Below are 21,488 nucleotides of genomic sequence, written 5' to 3' on the forward strand. Positions count from 1 at the left end.
CATTTTCCTTGTTCCTGATCTTAGGGAAAGTGCATAACATTTCACCACTGAATACATTATTTGTGGGTTTTTCTTTTTGGTGCTGGGGATGGAACTCTGGTCCTTGTGCTTGTGAAGCAGGTAAGGGCACCACTGAGCTAAATCCCCCGCCCATTTGTGGGTTTTTCATAAATTCCGCTACCATATTAAGTTCCTTCTGCTCCTAGTTTGTCAAGTGTTTGTATCATGAAGGCATTAGATTCTGTTATGCTTTTCTATGTCAACTGAGATGACATTTTTGGCCAGTTACTGTACTACTTTGATTTTAGCAGTACATGCTTGTAGTAGTACATAATGATTACAATCTTTGTGGGGAGCTGGCACATGTACATAATACCTCTTAATTCTATGTATTGTCCCCTATCTCTCCTCTCCTCCTTCCCATTTCTTGATTCCCTTCCCCACTGAGAAAGATCTCCTACTTTTTATTTTGCTCTTTATATATACTTGAGTTTCTCATGTAACAGAAACCATACAATATTAACTAAGCTCATGCGTCTGATTTATTTCAGCTAACATTTTGGTCTGAAGGTGCATCCATGCCCTACAAACCTGGATGGTCTCAGTGTGTAACCCTCTGTATAGCTTGCTGAATTCAGTTTGTTGGTATTTTGTTGAGGTCCTTCCCCATTTATATTCAGGATGCCTACTGGTCTGCAGCCCGTCTGGTACCTGTACCAGGGTAACAGTAAGAAACTCACCTTACACGAAGGCTGGCCTCACAGAATGAGGTGGGAAGCATCCTCTCATTTTCTTTCTTATTTATATATTTGTTTTGTGATGCTAGGGATTGGAAGAGTTTATGAAGAATGCACATCGAACCTTCCTAAATGTTAGGTAGAACTCATAAGCAATGTCATCGGGCTTGGGATTTTCTTTGTTCTCGTTTACATTTGTATAATCAGTGGCTAGCGGTGGCTAGCGAGGCCTGGCTGTGTCTGAATGTTGGGTACTATGGTACCTAAGGGCTCTCTAGCTCTCTGGGGGAGACAGATCTTCTGAGTGCCTCTTCTGGCTCGTATCGGGCAGCCACAAAGTGAGAATGACTCTCTTCCATGTAGTTGAAAGGACAGTGTACTCTCAGCCCTGGGGAGGGAAGATACACTCACCATCATCCAGAATGACCAGCAGGGGAGCCAGAAGGTCGCACATGCCCTGCACATAGCCGATCTCAATGTGCTGCCAGATGTAGCTGTGCGAGACACAAGGGAGCTCAGAGATGGATGGCACCACCAACCCGCCTTCCAACCCATTCCTCCTTCCCCAGTTAGGGCCCCAACCTTCACCTGGCCCACTCCCTCAACCCGATGCCCACATCCTAGATGGAGCCACCAGCGTGACTCAGAAACCTGCACCAGCTTCCTGCCATCAGGTGGAGACGGCCAAGCAGTCTCCTCATACTCCTCTTCGCAGCCTCACACGTCTCTGCCTACTGCTGCTCCCCTCCAGGCACATGCGGTGTTCACGTATGTGCGCTTCTGTGCACGCGCTGCCAGCACTCCCTACTCCGGAATTTGGCCAACCTCTGGCTAACGATGCCTTCTATTTAATGAGCACTTACTGTATAAGCAGCCCATTGTACATATATATTTTAACTTCAAAATAATCATATGAAACAGGTATTATCTATGATCACAAGTGAGGAAAGTGAGGCACTGAGGTAAATTACAGGACTGAAGTCATGCTTAGGAGGAGCAGAGGCAGTATGAGAACCCAGAAGACCTTCCTGGAGAGCATATAACCTTAAACTCTACATTAAATGGCGGTTTTTCTTAAATTTGTCAAAGTCTACCTGGAAAGTCATCACCTCTGTGAGACCTTTTGTGATTTCTCCTACGTCCAAACAAGCAAAAGTCAGCCCACCCTTCCTTCCCCTCAGCACTTTTTTCACTTTAAGCGTGACATTTATCATATTATGGTTTAAAACATTAAAAAGTATTCTTATATAATGCACAATGCATTCACGCTGTATTACACAGTACAATCCATGCTGCATGGAGAGCAAGTATTCACACAGAGAACTACACACTAAGTTCCCGACTTACGAACTCCGAGTTGCGAACATTCTCAGGTGTGCTACGCAAGACTCACTTTGTCAGCCTACCAACCAATCCCACTTATGGATGAACAATTCTCCCACCACAGAACTTGTCTATAAGTGAGGGAGTTACTGTACAGCTGTGGAAAATATTCGCTGAATTGTCAGCAGTCATTATTTCTGGGTGAGCAGCACTAATGGACGCAGATGAAGTAAATTTCTCTATGTTATGGACTTCAGATTTCCTGGATTTAGTGGGGTGGGGGCTGAGGATTTGACCCAGAGCCTTCACACTGAACTGAAACCCACCCTTTATTTTTCATGTGAGACAGAACCTCCTTAAATTACTAAGTTGCCCAAGCTGGACTGACTTGCAATATCCTGCCTAAGTCTCCCGGAGTGCTAGGACTGCAAGGTACACCACCACACCTAGTCTGATTTGGATTTTTGGGGGGTACCGGGGATTGAACTCAGGATCTTGTGCTTGTAAAGCAGGTGGAGGAAGCACTGAGATAAATCCCTGTCCTGATTTAGATTTTTAATACTTGTGATTACGTTCATATTTTAAGAAAAGCTAAAAATGGTTGTTAGCGAACAGTATTAAGTAGTCTTCGATCTTGACCTAAGGAAAGAGAGGATAGGTTCCAGAGCCAGAGAGACATGGCTGTGAGGTCCTGCCCAGCCGGCACCTGAGGAGTGTGATTCCAAGTCTCCATATCCTCAGCTCCTTCACAGAGTGGAAGACTAAGTGACTGATGACAGCACAGGGCTCAGGACAGCGCCTCGTGTACAGTACGTGCTTAGTAACCGTTCTTTATTCCTGTTATTTAATCGGCAGTGGGTGCTACAGTAAGTTTCACGTGGGCTCCCCACAGCCCACCTTGCTCACGCCAGCCATCCCCTTCCCCGGGTTCCCCAGCCCCAGCCACCTGCACATGATATTGCGCAGCTTCTCCAGGTTGGCAGGTGTGAAGTACCAGTAGTTGCGATCACATCTCTGCACATCCTTCTCGATGCGGTGCAGATTAACGGTGTACAGGTCCAAGAGCTCGGGCTACAAGTGCACAGGAGGGCGAGAAAGAAAAACTATACTTAAACTCCCCTCTCGGGGACAGGTCCTCTCTCCTCCGACTAGCTCTTTCCTGGGGACGGTGAAAAAATCATCTCACACCGAGACCAGTTAAGTGTTTGATTTTGTTTGCTTATTTGTGTATTTTCTGGGAAAGCCTTTTCCTGTGAATGATGCAATTTTTTTCTTTCTAAAATAAAACATTCTCATAAGGTACATAAATTATCCCCATTTTTAAGATAACAAAACTGAGACTAATGGTTACCAGTGTAGCTGGAAGTTCCTCTCTGCAGAAAACTGGACAAGAAGGATGAAGGAATTGAACTGAAGTCCAATTCCAGCTCTGCATTAGACGAGACACCTTGACCAGTAATCCCAACGAATGGCCCAATGATAGACAAAGAAAGTAAGAAACATTTCAGGGCCAAAAACAAACCCAGAAAAGTGAGAAAATACCAAATTTGGCTTTTGCCTTGAAGGAAGCTGCTAAACCAAGAAAACTTATGCTTACATTAATTGTTTGTGCCCCTTGCCAAGTGAAGAGTCTAAGAGACCTTTCCCAAGCAAAGTACAACCCAAGGTAAGGAAAAAAAAAAAAGCAACTCTAATATTCTGGGGCCCCAACATATTTGAGTTCACCTTGAACACAGGTGCCAAATTAAATGTAGAAGATAGCTCCCTGGATAAGTAAAAGCTACAAATCAGGCTCATGATTCAGACAGGTTATAATCCAAATTTCCACCCTCTGGGTGGCCTGAAAGAAAGTGTAGTCTAAAGTCATCTCAAATTTGCTATACCCCTGGGCTAGGATGAACAAAAGAAAGGCCATCTAGTTAGACAGTGAAACAGGTAAAATCTGTGAAAAATGAGCCCGTGTTTAAAAAAAACACAATCACAAAATATTTGGAGAAAGAAGGCTATAAATGACAGCATAATTATAAAAAGATAGAGTTTCGATCATGAGGACCTCTGTTATTAGAAGTACTAGGGGCAGAATATAAAGTAATTGTTATATTTAAAGAAATCAAAGGCATTAAAGACCTAGAGTTTATAAAACAATCAGGCTGGTCACTCTATAGTATAGTTGGGGGAAAAAAGCCAAATTAAAATTTAAAAAACATATTAAACACTCATCATACAGGCAGTAGAAAATTACTCTTTCTTCTCCTGCAGTGCTGGGTGCTGGGGATGGGATCCAGGACCTCATTCATGCTAGGCAAGTACTCTACCCCTGAACTACTCTCCCAGCCTGAAAATCAGACACTGTCGAAAGAATCAGTACACTGAAAAGACATTTGAAGAAACTATCCAGGATTCAGCAGAGAGACAAAGAAATGAGAAAATGAAAGAGAAATAATATACATGGAGGGAGCGTGAGAAAGTCTAACAAATATTTAATCAGAGCTACAGATAGAGAAAATACAGAAGGAGCAACATCTGTGCAAATAAATAAGAAAGCACTTTCTAGAGCTGACCAAAGACACCAATTTGCAGAGAGGTGAAGCCCAACAAACCACTGGCCTGGAAATCCGTATTTAGATACATGACACACAATACCAAACACAGACTCCTGAAATAGCCAAAGAGAAAAGGGAGTTATCTTCAAAAGCTCTATTCCTTCTCAATGGCAAAAATGGAATTTGGAAGAACGAACAGTATTTTCATCTGTATGCTCCCTGACCTACCACAGGTTACAGCCTGGTAAACTCCTTTCAAGGAGAAAATACTGTAGAAATAAGTAGAAAATGTGGTGAACACACCTAATCTACCAAATAAACAACTCAGGCTTAGCTACCTTAGCACAGTGCAGCATCAGCTGACCTTCCTCGTGATCGGGGCTGACTGGATGCCATGACCACGACCACCGCACACCGTCACGAGAGGACCACACGGCACAGCTCTAGCCCAGGAAACGATCCAAATGCAAATTCTGAAGCATGGTTTCTACTGAAAGTATACTGCCTTTGACCAGTGTAAAGTTGGAAAAGTCATATATTATTGTAAGTGGGGGACCATCTGTGCTGAGAAAAAATAACTGCAATCCAAAGTTGCATATCTGGTAAAAATATCTTTCAGGGCCAGGAATTTAGTTCAGTGGCTCTGCACCTGCCTTGCAAGCACAAGGGCCTGAGTTTGATCCCCAGTACCAAAATAAAACAAAAACAAACAAACTTTCGGGATAGGAGAAATAAATACCACTCAAGATAAACCCAAGTGGAGAGATACTGTGCTACAGAATGTACCAGTGTCCCAGATGAAGAGGTCTACCAGGTAAGAAGGGGTGAAAAGCAAATGTGGATGCCACTGAGGTCTGTGCTCCACCTGACAAGGAAACAAACTAAGAAGCAGGAAAGCATGAGACCTTTGAGAAAGGAGTGAATGGAAGCCAGAGAGGAAGGGAAAGGCCATGGACACCAAGTGCGCATCGGGTGCAGGGGGACTGTTCTCTCTTGGGGGGAGCTCTTTAGACACACAGAGTGAACAGAAAGCCTGATGCAACTGGGTTCGAGGAGAGATTTAGAGAACTGGCAAAGAATCTGTAGTAGTAAATTGATAAGTATGCAGCAAACTAAGAAAAAGGAACAAACAAGAAAACGAAAATACATCCAAGAAAAGCAATACTACTGTTTTGGAGGAAAGACAAAAATAAAAGCAATGTACTACATGGCTGAGACATTATAGTGTTATAATTGTGTCAGTGCTGAATAATCATTTAAAGAATGATTGTCACTCTCCAGAGAGATAAAAATGGCCCAGGGACCTTTGTGAGGTGGTGGAGGGAATAGGAGCTAAATCCTTCCCATCCATAGTGGGAAATCTACTGATAAATTTTAAGACTGAAAGAAAAAAAAAAGATCAAGAAGTAGCAATACAAGAATGTTTAAATGGGCCGGGGATTTGGCTCAGTGGTTCTGCTGCCTGATTGCAAGCACAAGGGCCTGAGTTTGATCTCTGGTAACAAACACACACACACACACACACACACACACACACACAACACACACAAAGAATGTTTAAGGGCAGGATAAGTAGTATGATTGCTTCTGGGGAACGAAATTCGTTCCTTCTCCCTCCCTGGAGATAGGTTCTTGCAACATTACTCAGGTTGGACTAGAGCTCCTGAGCTTCTCAACAGCCAGAACTAAAACTACTTATCACTGTGCTCAGCTTGACATCTGGTTTTTATATCTGGCTTTCTGCAGCAGGTTACTATTAAATTAAAGGCTTGTCAATCTTTGATAGAAATAAGTTCTTTAAAAGAAAATGGATACTCGGTGTCTGGCTCAGAAAACCTTCCCTTTTAGTTGATATCCTCTGGCTTTGACTTTGTGGCAAGAAACCAAATTCAAATACTTAAAAGATATTTGACCTGAGTCCAAACCCTGATATGTATCATCCAGATTGCCACCAACCCCAGTGCTTATTATATGACAAACACATAGGAGGGCAGCGTGTTAATTCTGAAAGTAACGAGGGAAGGAAGGTACTAGACTGACAGTGACGCTGAGACATGCAAAGATTAAAGTGATGTGCTGAAGTTGGAATCTGAACCCCACTGAACCTCACTGCAAAGCCTGTGTTTGTGGTTTTGAGACAGTGCCATCCTAGGTAGCCCGGGCTGGCTTTGAACTTAAGAGTTTCCTGCCTCAGTTTCCTGGGAGCTAGGATTCCAAATGTGTGTCACCATGCCTGGCTGAGACTACTCTTTTAAATAGTCTCCCTATTGAGTATCCCTTATCTGAAATGCTTGAGACCAGGAGCACTTGATTATTTTGGGGTTTTGAAATACGTGCATATATACCATGAGATATTCTTGGGGTTACGATCTGAGTCTAAACACAAAACACATCGATGTTCATAAACACCTTATACACATAGCCTGAAGGTAATTTTATACAATACACTAAATACTTCTGTGCATTTTGGCTGTAACACACCACAGGAGGCCAGGTGTGACACTTTCCATTTGCAGTGCTTATTTAGGGGCTCAAAAAGTTTCACACTTCGGAGCACTTTGTTTTTGTTTTGAGATGGGTCTTGCTATTTGCCTAGGCTGGCCTCGAACCCACAGACCCAACTGAACCTCCTGCTTCAGCTGTCGGAATGGCTGAGATGACAGGTGTAGGTCACTGTGTTCAGACTGGAGCATTTCAGAGTTTGGATTTTAGATTTTGGATTAGAGATGCTCAACCTGTATTATCCTCTCTCCCAAACTGGTTTCTAGAGTGACTCCCCCATGACAGACAAAATGGAACAAACCACTGCTGTCACTGCTGGGTCATTTTGGATAAATGAGGCTGTGCTACATCCCTAGCCGCCCCCCCAAGCTGGAGGTAGGAGAGACGGGGGGGGAGAGAGACAGAGACAGAGAGAGAGAGAGAGAGAGAGAGAGAGAGAGAGACAGAGAGAGAGAGTGAGTGAGTCCGGGTAACTTACAGAGTAGGTGACGCCACTGGAAGAGATGGGGGACGCCTCGCTGTTGGCAGAAGTGCTCACGGCCAGAGAAGCCAGAGCAGGGAAGAGACTCTCCATCTCCGGCTCCTCTGACAGGCTGTCCTCACTGCCCACCTGGCTGCGCTTTTCCGCCTCCCCACTTTGCCAGCCCTCCACTGTGGCACCGTCCTTTTGAGACAGGGCCACGTCCATGCTGCCAGTGACGGACATGAACTCGTCCATGCTTCCGCTGGCCACAAGGTCGCTCTCCAGGCTGTCCTGCACGGCGAGCTCCTCCTGGGGCGCTTCCTCCCGGGAAGTGGTGGCCTCACTGCTCTGCCCGTCCTCCACGCTGCTGCCCCCAGGTCGAAGCACAGGAGGGATGGTCCGCTGGGCATCCAAGACGCTGTCTTCTGTGCTCAGACTGGGCTCCGAGTGCTCTGAGAGGCCAGAGGAGAAGTTGTGGGAAGAAGGATGACCAGAATCTGGGGAGCAAGTGCCATCTGCCAGGTTCCCATTAGGGATCTTGGGCTGTTTCTCCTCCAACCTGCCTTCTCCTTCTGCTTGCTCAACCTCATCCACGGACTCAAACACCTGTGGACAAGGCACACGAAGACAGATGGGCTAGGGTGTGCACGGCAGCACATGTGGCAACAACCTAAATATCCAACCGCAGGACAGGTTTGAGGGTGGAACACGCATGCAGGGCACGCCACACCTCCGGGGAGAAAGGTGAGGCGGAGAAGGGGTCTGAGTGCTCGTACAGGCCGAGAATGGCTCAGAACGAAGCAGGACAGCACCGAGGCGGACTCTAAGGAAGAGTGTGCCGGCAGAGTAAGCTCCTCATATAAACTTGCACTAGGTGCACATAAAGTCAATGTAAGAAACAGGCTAAAAAATGTATCATGTCCATGTGCTGAGCTATTACAGATCAACTTTCGAAACCAGTTAGCTATATAGGAAACACCACAGAAGGGGCTCCAGATACATCTTAGAGACTTACTATTTGTAGTTCTTTGTCCTTAGCCCAGATCCCTTCAGCTGGGTTTACAGTCAGTCTCATGTGTTTTGTTTTGTATCTGTGCAGTAGGAAGCACGAAATCCAGAGCTTTCATGTGCCAGGCAAGTGCTCCACGACTGAGCTACACTCCCAGTCTGTATCTGTGTTTTTAAGTACTTCTATTTGACTGATTTATACATGATTTTTTTTCTAATCCCAGAGTAAAAATCAGATTTTGTACTTCAAAGCATTTCCCTTTTGACACAAAAACTGATGCACTTTGCACATTTTTACACTTTATTTTTCTCTTCAGTATAAAAGAATTATCTCTTCACTGAGTAAAATGGAAAACTGCTGGAACACATACACATCATGGCGTTTACGCAGAAATTTTTAAAAAGCACTAACTGCTGTTACCTATTATCTAATACTCTGTGTATGTGAAGCCACACGGAAGGTGCTAAAAGGGTACAGCAGACTGCTGAAAGTGGTGTTATTTCAAAGCAGAGCACGTGAGGTGAAGGGAGAGAGAAGTCTGCTTAGCTTTCTCTGCAATGTTTTTATCATTTGATGGGGAGAATAGATTCAGAGTTGGGCTGACTGTACTGTACTGCTAAAAAACCCACTTTTCATGCTAGCACTGAAAGCTAAAACACATAAACTGAAAGTGACCAGGAGAAGACAGACGCTCAGTTCGCACCACCCGAGGTGGGACGGGGCCTCTGGAAGTCACCTGTGTGCTGCTGCTGGAGTCACTCTGCAGGCGGAGGTTCTGGCGGCCGGAACTGCAGCTCTGGGAAGACTGAGAGAAAAGGGAGCTGGAGGGAGAGTGGGTGAGGCTGCTCCCACCCTGCTCAGGAGGGAAAGCTGGGCTGCAGGCCGGCTTTACTCGGGGCTGGGACAGGTCCCCTCCGAGGGTCTCAGCTTCCTAGTCGTCGAACGAAAGGAAGAAGAGACCACTCCTGCACCCAGGGGCCTCCTCAGGGTGACTCTGGCCTGTGGGTCCCTACTTCCTATCTGTGGCAACTAGAGCACTCCACCCTTAATGGCTGCGTTAAACTGCAGACTTCTGACTGATAAGTTACTTTCACTCAGAGTAACTGCTTCTGTCTACTGACTCAACATTTTACCCACTCCCTGTATTCAAGCCTTCCGTCCTCCAATTCCATGGTGTCTACCCACCCTAAGGCAAGGCTCGGTCCTGTAGGGTGTTTTGGTCACTGGATTGATGGAGCAGAGACTTATAATACTTGTGCACTTCTGCTTTCTCTCACTGGCACCTGCTCTCACCATGACAGCAGGCCGCTGGAGGGCGAGACACACCGAGCAGAGCCAAGGCCCCCAGAAAGGTGGATAGCACAGTCAACATGAACAGCTTTGTAGGTGACAGCCACTGACAGCTGGCATCAGCCCAACTTGGAGCAGAGGTACACGGTTCACCCACAGACTCAGGGGCAAAAATACCGAGCATGGTGTGGATAGATGGAAACCCCTGCCTTTGGGTGGTTTTTATTTTGCAGTCTGGCCGAGGCAACTGAGGATGACACAACCCTGTGAGAAGAGTGAATGGTTCTGAGGTCCTGCTGTGTGCTGGTCAGCTGAGGTCTGTGAGCCCAGAAGTGTCTGCTTGGCTGCCAGCACCTTCTTTCAGTACCTGCTATTCTTTAGGCACTCAGGAAGCCTCTATCGATACTCTGTTGTCTTGGTATCTGACACAGAAAGGCCAACCAAAATAGTTTAGATTTTTGGCTGGGGATTTAGCTCCGTGGTTCTGCCGCCTGCCTCACAAGCGCACCTGAGTTCAATCCTCAGTACAAACAAAAAAAGGTTAAATTTTTAAAAATTACAGTAAAAGATTGCTTTGAATCCCCTCAAAGTACTCTGCCTCACTTTGAACACACTTATGTATCCTTTTATTCATGAAGCAGTTGTGGAATTCTATTGTGTCTTTACAAGATATGATTAAAAATGTGCTGAATGCTGCTGCTGAGTGCCATCCAACGGAAAGGCAGGATCATAAAGACGTTAGGGTGTTTCTTCAGACACCATATGTTATACATCTGGCACTGTAAGGTTTCTGGCTCTTCCCCAAAGTAAAAATAACAATGAAAGGGCCGGGGATTTAGCTCAGTGGCACCGCGCCTGCCTCATAAGTGCAAGGCCCTCGGTTCCATCCTCATACCAAAAAAAAAAAAAAAAAAAAAAAAAAAAAAAAAAAAAAAAGACTATGAAAGGTAGATGTTTTGAATTGACTTGGGGACACTGAGGTGGCCAAGACTGTGCAACCAAAGACACTTACAAACGATGACTCTGTCTCAGAGTGGCAAGCGTGACAGGGTGTGTTCAAAGCAACGGGGGATATTCGGAGGGGATAAGGAAATGTGTCTCTTACTGTAGTAAAATCTTTACTACACCTTCACTATATGTTCTGATTGTGCCTTGTACACTATCTGGTTTGAGCTGTACACAAACTCCTCTCCATTTGACTGTCCCTGTCCTGTGGATGCAGAAATGCCCAGAAGAGAAGATGCTTGCAGGAGATCCCAGAGCTAGTGCTGGAATTTAAACCCAAATGTGATTCCAAAGTCTCGCTACATCTTTCCTCTTCCCCCAAAGCAGCTATGGGTGAGGCTGTCCCAAGATCCTAAACACACGGCCATCACACTCTAAATACAGCCTGATGGAGCAGACCCTGGTGCCCTGCTAGGCCAGCGATCCCTCACCTCGTTACTGATGGTGGAGTCCCGGTGCATCATCCGGTGCAGATGGCTGTCCAGGCTGGCCCCCGATGAGCATTTGGCCAGGGCAGCTGCATGTGACTCCCGTTCCCTCTGCCGCACGATTGCCTCGCAGCCCAGCCACTCAGCCATGGTCTGTGCGTAGCAGGCGTGAATCTGCTCATCTACCTGCCAGGGAAGATGAAAGTTCACCACGGGGCTGGGGCCCTTGGGCAGAGCCAGCCCCCTCTGGAAGAGAATGGCTTTGACCCATGCAGCACATAGTCAATAAATACCCAGCAGGTATTAACTAAGCACCTACTATGTTACGCTTCACATGGGCTAGGCCAGGAGATACACAAGGGGCACCATTCCTCCCTCCCTCCCACGCTTTCTTCATTCATTGACTCATCCATCCAACTACTTGCTGAGCCCCAGACTACGTGTCAGTCTACGCGGATCTGGAGGACCCAAAGAGAGCATACTTCCTCTTCTTTACTACCTTCCTTCTCTACTCTTCATTCATTAATTTACTCACTCCCTCATCCACTCACTCTAATCTGTTATGTACTACAGTATGCCAGCCACCAGGCTGGGCATGTGGAATATAAACTGAGTAACCTAAGACCCACCTGTCCACCCACAATGCACTACTGAGGGCCTCCCACATGCCTGACGTGGGCCAAGAGCTAAGAACACAGGGGTGAACCAAACCAACGTGCTTCCTCTCCAGGCAGCCATGGCCTGATAGAAGGCCACGGTTTCAAACGGTCTCTTTGTGGGTGTGACCTCTGCAGAGACATGGGGGTCCCTCTTTGTCCCTCAGTTACACAGCCCAGGTGACTGAGGACCTTGAACCTATCGGACACCTGAGCACATTACGGGCAGGAGGCAAAGAGAGAGGGTGTGGGTCTGAGCCCACCCGTACAAGGGTGGCCCGGGTCCTCATCAAACTCCTCGAGGCTGCTCCAAGTCCTGGGCTCCAGGAATCCTAGGCCAGGTCCCACGACCCCTCACCTAGATGACCCCAGCAGCCTCTTCTCAGGTCCCTGCTTGCCCTAGCTTGGCCCCCACACACCGCTCAGCGGACCTCAGTCTCATCTCTTCCTTGGCCTCACCTCACACAGCTGCCCTTATTCCCAGGTCTTCGTTCCAGCAACTCACGTCCACTATGTTTTTCTCCCTACTCCCCACAAACCATGCCGACACACACCTCACATCATGCTGCCTCCCCTCTGTGCTCCTGCTGTCCTCCTTCCTCAACGTCCCTCCTCACCATCTTTGCCTGGAAAGCAACTCCTTTGAATAATGTGAGTCTCAGAAGCTCCTAGGGCCCTTTCTTGGCCAATTACCCCCTCCTGCCTAGCTTATGTGCCCCCAGATGCTTGTATAGCCTCAGGTTGGCCTCTACCAGATCACTGACTGCCTACTCAGTACCTGGCAAGGAGCTCACCTAGTGTACCTGGGGATGCCCAGCTCCTCAGTAACTGTTTGCTCAGCACCCAGCAGACATGGGCTGAATGTGGGTGACCATGCATAGGGCTGAGGTGACAGCAGTTCATCTGCACAGATTCTCCTACGGAACCTCAGGAACTTCCCACCTTTAACTCTTCTAACTCTGATTCCACCAGGAGGAAAGGGTCAGCCTGGTATTACTAGGAGGTCAATGCCTTCTTAACACTCGATAACCTCCCATTCAAGAAAGTCTTTGTTCCTTTTTTCAGTACTGGGGATGGAACCCAGGGCTTCATATGTTATGCAAGTGCTGTGGCACACAGGCGGTACACTGAGCTACATTCCGAGTCCCTCCTAAGGTCTAATTGGCATACGGCAGTTGTACATATTTATGGGCTACACGTAGTAATTTTATATATGCGTACAATGTGTAACCATCAGAGTGGTTTCCCTCTCCTTAAATATTTATCACTTTTTGTGCTGGTAACTTTCAAACTCCTCTCTTCGGTGGCATCTCAATTATACCGTGTGGTTTCATTCTAAATGATGAATAGTTTCCTTCTGTTTATCGTAAGTCACAGCGGTTTCATATTTATGGCAAGAATATAAAATATCTTCTAAAATAAGTTGTGAATTTTAAGTGAGTTGATTTTTAAAAGACAAATGTCAAATCAGTACAGGTGAAGCACTGAGAAGTTAAAATACCACAGATTTTGAAAACTCGGTATAAATGAGTGTAAAATACATCCTTAGTGACTTTATACAGATTACATACTACAATGACAACATACTGGATTTAAGAAATATTAAAATGAATTTTACCTTGAAGAAATGGTGTAGAACCCCACAACCACCCCCATACACGTATGCAGAAGCAAAAACCGGTGAGAGTGTAGCAAGGCCAGGAGCTAGCGAGCTGTACTGTGACAACGTTACGCCCTGGTTTTTCTAATGTGCTGTTCTTACGTAGGATGTTACCACTGGGGAGAGCTGGGTGGGTACACGGCCCTTCTGTATTCGTTTTGCAACTTCTTCTGAGCTTATATTTATTTTTTGTGGTGCTGGGGACTCAAACCACAGGGTCTTGCACTTGCTAGGCAAGTGCTCTATCACTGAGCTATAACCCCTAGCCCTGTCTTTCCATTTTTTAAAGTGTGGCTATTAAAACATTAAAAATTGTGTATGCGTCACCATAATGCAGACAGTATGGTACTGGCAGGAGTACACAGAGAAACTAATATAACAGAAGGAAGAAAGTCAACCCCAAAGATTACATGCTGTATGATTCCACTTACTTAACACACAGGAAATGACGACAGATCAGTGGCTGCCAGGGGTTGGGGATGAGGTTAGGAGGTAGGGTGGCTATAAAAGGACAAGAATATCCTTACAGCACCAGAAATTTTCTGTATGTTGACTGTGGTGGTGAAGAGAAATCTCCACATGTGACAAAGTGAAGAGAACTAAATACACACAAACAAAGGGGTACAAATATAACTGAAGCGAGAGATCCACTGTCCTGAGGTCAACACCCTCCACGGAGTTACATACAGCTTGCTAGGTGTTACCACTGGGGGAAACTGCGTAAATGATACACAGGGCCTCTGTTTTGTTTCATACCATTTTGGTTTTTTGCAGTACTGAGAATTAAACACAGGGCTACATCCCCATCCCATGTTTTTTATGTTTTATTTTGAGACAAGGTCTTGCCAAGTGGTTAAATTGCCCAAGTTGGGCTTGAAATTGTGATCTTCCTGTCTCAGACCCCCGGAGTACTGAGATTACAGGTATGTGTCACCACACCCAGCTCTGCATTATTTCTTACAACTGTGTATAAATTTATAATGATCTCAAAATGATTTATATGTCTTATACTGTACTTCTATTAGACAGCGTTACCCTGGCGATCCAGCTGTCTCAATTCTCCCCTGCCCACCTTGGTTCAACATGGAAACAGAGCTCCTTCACCCCACAGCACCTGGCTCCTTTGGTAGCCAAAGACTTTGGCACCCGTCATGGTTAACCAACCTCCTTCCTGTCTGTCTCCGTCATTCCGAACTGGTAATGGCCAAGGAGGAAGGGCCACACAGCCTTGCGGATCTCCGGCTGGATCCCTCCATAATAGATTAGGCGCAGCAGCTCCTGCTCCTCGTAACTCTGCAGTGGTGGGGGGACAAAAGGGTTTGGTCCACAGATAACCAGGGGTGGCTCTGTGCTCAGCAGTCTTGCCTATCACACCCAGCCTGAGAGGTCCTGGTAGCAGTGAGCACAGGCTATACAGAAACATCACAGGAAAAAGCCAAATGTGGGCAACTGCTCACCAATGGGAGACCAAAGGAAAGAAGTCATCCTACAGGAGGGATGTTCAGTGTGCATTAAGTGAGAAATAACAACAAAAAATACACAAAACGTGTAGAATGAGCCAATTTTATAAAGCAAACTTAGAAGCTCAGTATATAATAAATTAACATTTCTATTTAAATTTCAGTCGTTTCATGTTGTGCTTATTGGAAACTACTATGTTGAAGTTATTCATCTTGTCTCAGCTCTAAGAAAAGTACTCTACAGGGAATTAATCTACAATGAACATGTCCAGTTGCGACTTCATATACTAATAACTTTTGTGTACACTAGCATATTAACAACTGTCTGCTTTATTGTACATGGAACTGATGTACCCACTTAAAAATTCATTTTATGGGCTAGGGATTTAGCTCAGTGGCACTATGCCTCCCTTGTAAGCACAACGTCCTGGGTTTGATTCCCTGGTTCCCCCCAAAAAATTCATTTTCAGGCAAAATATCTGCAGTTAGGATTAGCTGAGCGGAGGAAACAGCAGGTCCCAGATGTACTCGTACTTGACCTGACAGACTGCTTTGTCTCCCCTCACCTCTTTACTGCACACTGCAGCATTAAAAGCCTGTTCCACGTAGTAAGCCTTGTCTTAGATGTACCAACCACAATGGAAAAGCCAGCCATTCCTTGTCTCTTGGGAATTCTGACTTGTATGATGTAGACAGCTTTGTGAAGCTGTTTGAAAATTATTTGTGACAGTTGTGAAGAAAGTAATGTAAGCCATTTTTAGGCCAAGGACAGGAGAAAGCAAGTAGATTCCCTCCCCACTATTTTCCCTCCTGCTGATCACAAGACCAAAGGAGCCTAAATCTCTCGGGGAGGACAGATGCCCACTCATCAGAAACACCCACCCAGGATGGTAAGTGAGCAAGAAGGTAAAACCCCAAGGCATAAAACAACCCAAACACTGGGGCAATTACCAGTGCTCAGTCTAACCTAATATGACAATGCAACCAAAAGTGGTGAAAATGTGGCCAAACAGGCTCGGAAAAGTGCATATTAGATAAAAAATATTCACTCTTGGTCAACTTATTGTTTCAATTGATTTGTCTTTAGATTGATGCCTTCCAAATTGGGAAGGTCACCAAAGCACTTGGGGAACTTTCCAAATATATAGATTTTTGGGCTCCACTCTTGGAGATGCTACATTAGTTTGAGCTGGAGCTGAGCTGAAAAATCTATGACGTTTTACATTTCTTGGGAAACACGCACACTCAGACTGCTGGGGATTATGAATACTTTGACCTTCTGAGAAAGTAAGTTGGCGTATTTATTTAAAATTTAAGCACATGGCAATCAATTTTACTTCTAGGAGCCTATTCCTGAAATAAAAATGCCAGTACAGAAAGGTCTGTGTTTATAATTATGTTGACTGCAACGTTGTTTGAAATGATTTTTTAAAAAGAAAGGAAAAATGCAGATATTTGTTATTAGGGGAAGATTGGAGTAAGTTATGGGCTATTCATATGAGGTGCAAGGTTCGAACATTCAGTATCTCATCTAGAAATCTAGAGATATTTATTCATTCAATGGACATAAAAGTAGGTGGGTCACAGGCCAGGGATCCAGCTCAGTGGCGCTGCGCCTGCCTGGTAAGCACAAAGTCCTGAGTTAATTCCCAGTACCAGAAAGAAAAAAAAAAATGTACGTTGGTGACTTAAAATATAGGTATGTAAACATTAGCACATTTAAAAATAAAGGCTATGGTAAGGTAAATATAAACATTATTGAGGTATAGACTTATATGCCTCAGTAATACCTTATGGATTTATCTACCTATATATTGTTTATAGTAATCATTCCATAAGAGATCAAAAATAAGATGGATTTTTAGCTACAGGTACCAAATCTAGGTAGATATAACAGATACAGAAACATAACCTGTATAACATATACAGATACAAATCTATAAATATATCCATAGCTATGCAGATTTATATCTAAAAATACAGTAAGCCAGTTATCTACTGTCTTATATATTACAGATATACAGATAAACTATGAATATATATTAGATCCATGCATGGCTCCACACGGCTCTGTACCTACAGCTACGGAGACAGAGATACAGATAAGGCATAGGGTACAGCTGCTGTGATGGGTATGCATAGGAAATACAGAGAACATTCTGCACCAACTGGGACTGACTGTTCATAAAGGGGATCATGGGAGTATTTCATTTTTAAATTTTATATACTTTCTTTATTCTCTGATTGTTACAATAAAAGAGCATTATTCCTACAATTTAAAAAACAACTATTTTTAGTAAAAAGAAAAAGAATTCTTTTAGTCCAGGCTTAGGAACCAATGTGTTTTTCCTACAGGCCCCCAGCAACCTTCCTGCTCCCCAGGAATGGTCAGAGAGCAGATTCTCTCAAGGTATGGGGTCCAGCGCTCCCCAGATGCTCCCTAGCTTGGCTTCTCTAGCACCTGCTGGGAAAGCACAAAGCCAGAGGGCTGTCACATCCTCCCAGGTGGAGGAAACAGGTGCCTTCTCCAAAATCCTGTTCTTGGCATAAATTAGTGCTTCCTAAAGTGAGTTCTACCTTCCACGAGCCATGGGATGGATTTTTCCAACAAAGGTTTCTGAGGTCAAATACATTTGAGAGGATGTCCTTCCTCAGAGGAGGTGAACCTACGGCACGTGTGCTGCAGTGGGCTGTTTCCGTCACTGGAAGCTATAAAAGGTTTGCCACCACTGTTCTACATGCTTGCCTCCTTACCCGATTTCTGGAGTGTGGCGAGGATATCGGCACAGCCAAAGTTCTGGGAAGTCCCACTAAATACAGAAAACTATTTAACCTTCAAGAACCCCCCGCCTTTGGAGCAATACTGGGGATTGAACCCAATACCTCTGTACTGAGCTATATCCCCAGCTCTCTTAGAATTTTTCACTGTGAGATAGGGCCTCACTAAGTCACTAAGCTGCCCAGGCTAGACTCAAACTTGCAATCCTCCCGCCTCAGCCTCCCAGAGTCTTAGGATTATGGACACGCACCACCATACCTGGCTTCTCTAACCATGTGGTGAGGACATTTTTCAAACGTAAACATTTTCATCCAGAGACATTTCAATTTTACTAAGAATATCTCAGAAAGCATTCAAGGAATGACTATCCTTAGATGAAGTATCTCTGCAGAATTTCAGGCTCGAAGACGGAGACGAGAGAAAGGAGTCCTAGCAGTGGCAGGAAAGCTCTCGGTGGTCTGGCTGCCTCCCTCAAACTCAGGTGCTTTTCTTGTAGTTTCACTTGGATCACAAATTCCGTGCCGCTAGACACAGACCCAGGAACATGTGTGGGATGAGGTGGAGAGCAGCACGCAGTAACAGATGCTCGCCGACTGACTCATACAGGTTGCAAGCCTCTCATGCAAAATGCTTGGGACCGGAAGTGATTTAGATTTCAGATCGTCTCGGATTTTGTAATTTTTTCATATTTGCAATCTTGGGGAAAAGGACCCAAGCCTGAATACAACATTCATGTATTTTATTTATACCTTATACAAACAGCCCGAAAGTGATTTTATACAGACACTGTCGGTGCGTGTGCATTTTGACCGTAACCTACCTGTCACATGAGGTCAGGCGCTGTGTACAGAAACTTGCACTGTGGTATCAAGTCCCTGCTCAAAAAGCTAGGGATTCTGGAGCATTTTCAATTTTGGATTTTTCACATAAGGGATGCTAACCTGTATGTTTTCCAGTCCCTCAATTTTAACTAACGGGGAGAGCGCTCATGGAACTCTCACGAATATAGTGGGCCTTCAATGTGCATATGGGCAACCCAGGCATGTGATCTTGAGTCCCCACAAGCAGAGAGAGTCATTTACTCCTCAGAAGACACAATGGCCTCCGCCCTACCGCAACCCAACCCCTGCCCAGGCTTACAGTGCTGTCCTGAAGGTACTGCTCCCAGATTCCAGCCGTCAGCCCCTGCCCAGCGTCACAGGGCGTGTCTGGAGATACAATCACGTGGTTGACGAGGGCCGACAGGTGGGTCCTCACAGTGGACAGGTGTCTGCAGTGGGCAAGCCCTGCAGGGCGGGGAAGGAAAGCATAGTCATCTACCATATAATGCCTTTTCTCGTGGCGTCTCCGAAGTGTTATCTTGCTACCCAGCTTCCTGGACCCCACACTGAGCAAATTCTCACTTTTCCAGACAAAGAAAATGAGACTAGAAGGGAGGGGTGATGTCATTTGCTGGCTTGACTGCTTAACCCTAGGAAAGTTTTGTCACCTTTCTCAAGTTATCTGAGTGGAGCTCATGCTCCCTGTGCCTCTCTAGGCTCACAGAGTTGACCTGCACTGCTTGCTACTGCACACACAAGTCCATGCGGATTGGATTAAGACTTTTCCAGGATGCCTGAAAATGCATGCCTTCTCTCCCTGATCTAGGCTGTGGGGCAAGGGAAATAAAACCTGCAGAGAGGAGAAAATCAAAGCCTGGAGAGGCAGGCAGGCCGTGTTAAAGTATCAGCTCTCCTTTCCGTTAGCTGTGTGACCCTGAGCAAACCCCTTTGTCTCTCTGCTTTAATTTCCTCACTTGATACATGAGAGTAATCAGAACAGAATACCTGCATTAGGAATTTTAAAGTATCAGGAAAGGGATGAGATCACATTACTCTTCTTCCCACAGGAGAAGGGAACAGACATTTACTGAGCACCTGCGACACACCATATGAGGGAAGAGGGGCTTTATAACAACTTCTCATCCAACCCTGAAAACACACCCTCCTAGGTGAGGCTTGAGGTGCAGTGGTGGCTAAGCCAAACTCCCACCCCAGGGGCCCCAGTGTTCACCGTCCTCTTAGGACTCAGGGATAAAATGTACACCTCATCTATAGATGAGGAAACTGGAAGTTAATACAATTTCTTCAAGACCAGACATCTAGGAAATAGAGGAGCAGAAGTTCAAATTCGAAAGTCTGGCTCCTTCCTCTGCTACTGCTGACATGTAGTCACCACTCAATAAATGCTCACTGGATGCTACACCATCAGTGAACATGCATACATACATCCATAGAAGGCTCTGGAGAGGATCTGGTACTTCATATTGTCACAGAGCAGTTTCAGAGGAGCCCTGCAGGTGCAGAGAGAGGAAGACGCTTAGAACAGAACTACACTCAGCACAGACTGTCTGAAGAGGGTAGATTAAAATCAGCCAGCGGGGGACTGCAGCTTGGGCTGCTAGGATGCTCACCCACCCAATAGCATGGCTGTCCTGCCATTAGCACCTGTATTTTCCTTTAAGGAACCACCTATAAGTCTCTGTGGATGGGGAGCTCTACCTAGTGTGTGATCCAGGGTGGAGTCACAGTATTTGGCTCAGACGCGACCACGTGACCTAACCTGGCCAAGGAGAACCGGCCCTGAGACTTTCACTGGCACTACTAGGAAAAAGACTCCTTTTTTTTTGCTTGGGTTTTAACATAGTGGGGCATATATGGTCAGAGATGCTGGAAACCATCTCTGCCATTGCCTGGAAAACTAGCATAAAGGCAAGTAGAGACAACATCTGAAGAAAGAGAGGGATTCTTGAGTATCTGGATCTGGCCTGAAGTTACTGTGCATCTGAACTTCTCATTTATGCCAGCATATTTTTTCTGTTTCTTTTCCTGAACTGGTCTGAAGTAAGTTTCTGTTACTTGCAGAAAGAGCTCATAAGTGAGTCAAACTGAGATTCAGAGTTTGGCTGATTACAAAAGAGGTGATGCTTAAAAGCTTCTCTTGGCACAGGAATTTTTAGGTGCTGTTCTGACTAAAATAAGAGTGGGGTCCCCAGCGCTGCTGGAGAAACAAGGACTGGCATAGGAAGTGTCCTGTACTCTTGCAGAGGACCAAATGGAGGAACATCTACATATTCATTCTTAGGACATCCCAGGGGACACCCAGCGAAACCCCAGGTAGCAACAGAGGAAGCTTTAAACATTTAAGTGGGTCCTTTGTGCCCTCAGGCTGGTTAGATTTAGACATGTTCAGGTTATATAAGAACATTACACTGAAAGCTTGACTTGATGCTCTGCAAGACAGAGAGCTTCCCACTGTGCAGGCAGGTGAGCAGACACTGCCAGAGGGGGTACTGGGTAAAGCAGTGTTTATCCACAGCCACAGACACAACCGGGCCAGTCCGATGGTCACTTGGACTTTCTCTAACATGTACATTCCTGGGCCCTACACAGAGCTCTCCCTCAAGCAGGATACATAGGAAGCAGGCTGGGACCAGTAGCTTTGCTACATCCCCGGGTGACTCAAAGTTTGAGGATCTCCAGTTACATTAGAATTTTTCAACTTAAATATATATATACATGATCTGGGGTGGTATCAAGCACAGACTCTGCAAGTATGGCTAAAGACTGGACCTCCCACTAGGACAAATGTCTG

At 45.5% G+C, this 21,488-nt stretch overlaps 1 protein-coding gene across 3 annotated transcripts in view; it reads right to left on the bottom strand.

Moving 5' to 3' along the window:
• Sgsm1 (small G protein signaling modulator 1) overlaps positions 1 to 21,488 on the bottom strand; it is a 76,951-nt gene that overhangs the window by 14,789 nt on the left and 40,674 nt on the right. For all 3 annotated transcript variants that reach the window (XM_010603680.2, XM_010603682.2, XM_010603681.3), the window contains 8 exons: positions 20,123 to 20,187; positions 18,996 to 19,141; positions 14,781 to 14,909; positions 11,304 to 11,486; positions 9,314 to 9,382; positions 7,584 to 8,174; positions 3,007 to 3,131; positions 1,149 to 1,231 (listed from right to left, as the gene is read on the bottom strand). In XM_010603680.2, coding sequence (XP_010601982.1) covers positions 1,149 to 1,231; positions 3,007 to 3,131; positions 7,584 to 8,174; positions 9,314 to 9,382; positions 11,304 to 11,486; positions 14,781 to 14,909; positions 18,996 to 19,141; positions 20,123 to 20,187 — 1,391 coding nt within the window. The remainder of the gene's footprint in view (positions 1 to 1,148; positions 1,232 to 3,006; positions 3,132 to 7,583; positions 8,175 to 9,313; positions 9,383 to 11,303; positions 11,487 to 14,780; positions 14,910 to 18,995; positions 19,142 to 20,122; positions 20,188 to 21,488) is intronic.

Source organism: Fukomys damarensis, unplaced genomic scaffold, assembly GCF_012274545.1.
Source record: "Fukomys damarensis isolate Sample0158 unplaced genomic scaffold, DMR_v1.0_HiC HiC_scaffold_12, whole genome shotgun sequence".
NCBI classification, from domain to species: Eukaryota; Metazoa; Chordata; class Mammalia; order Rodentia; family Bathyergidae; genus Fukomys; species Fukomys damarensis.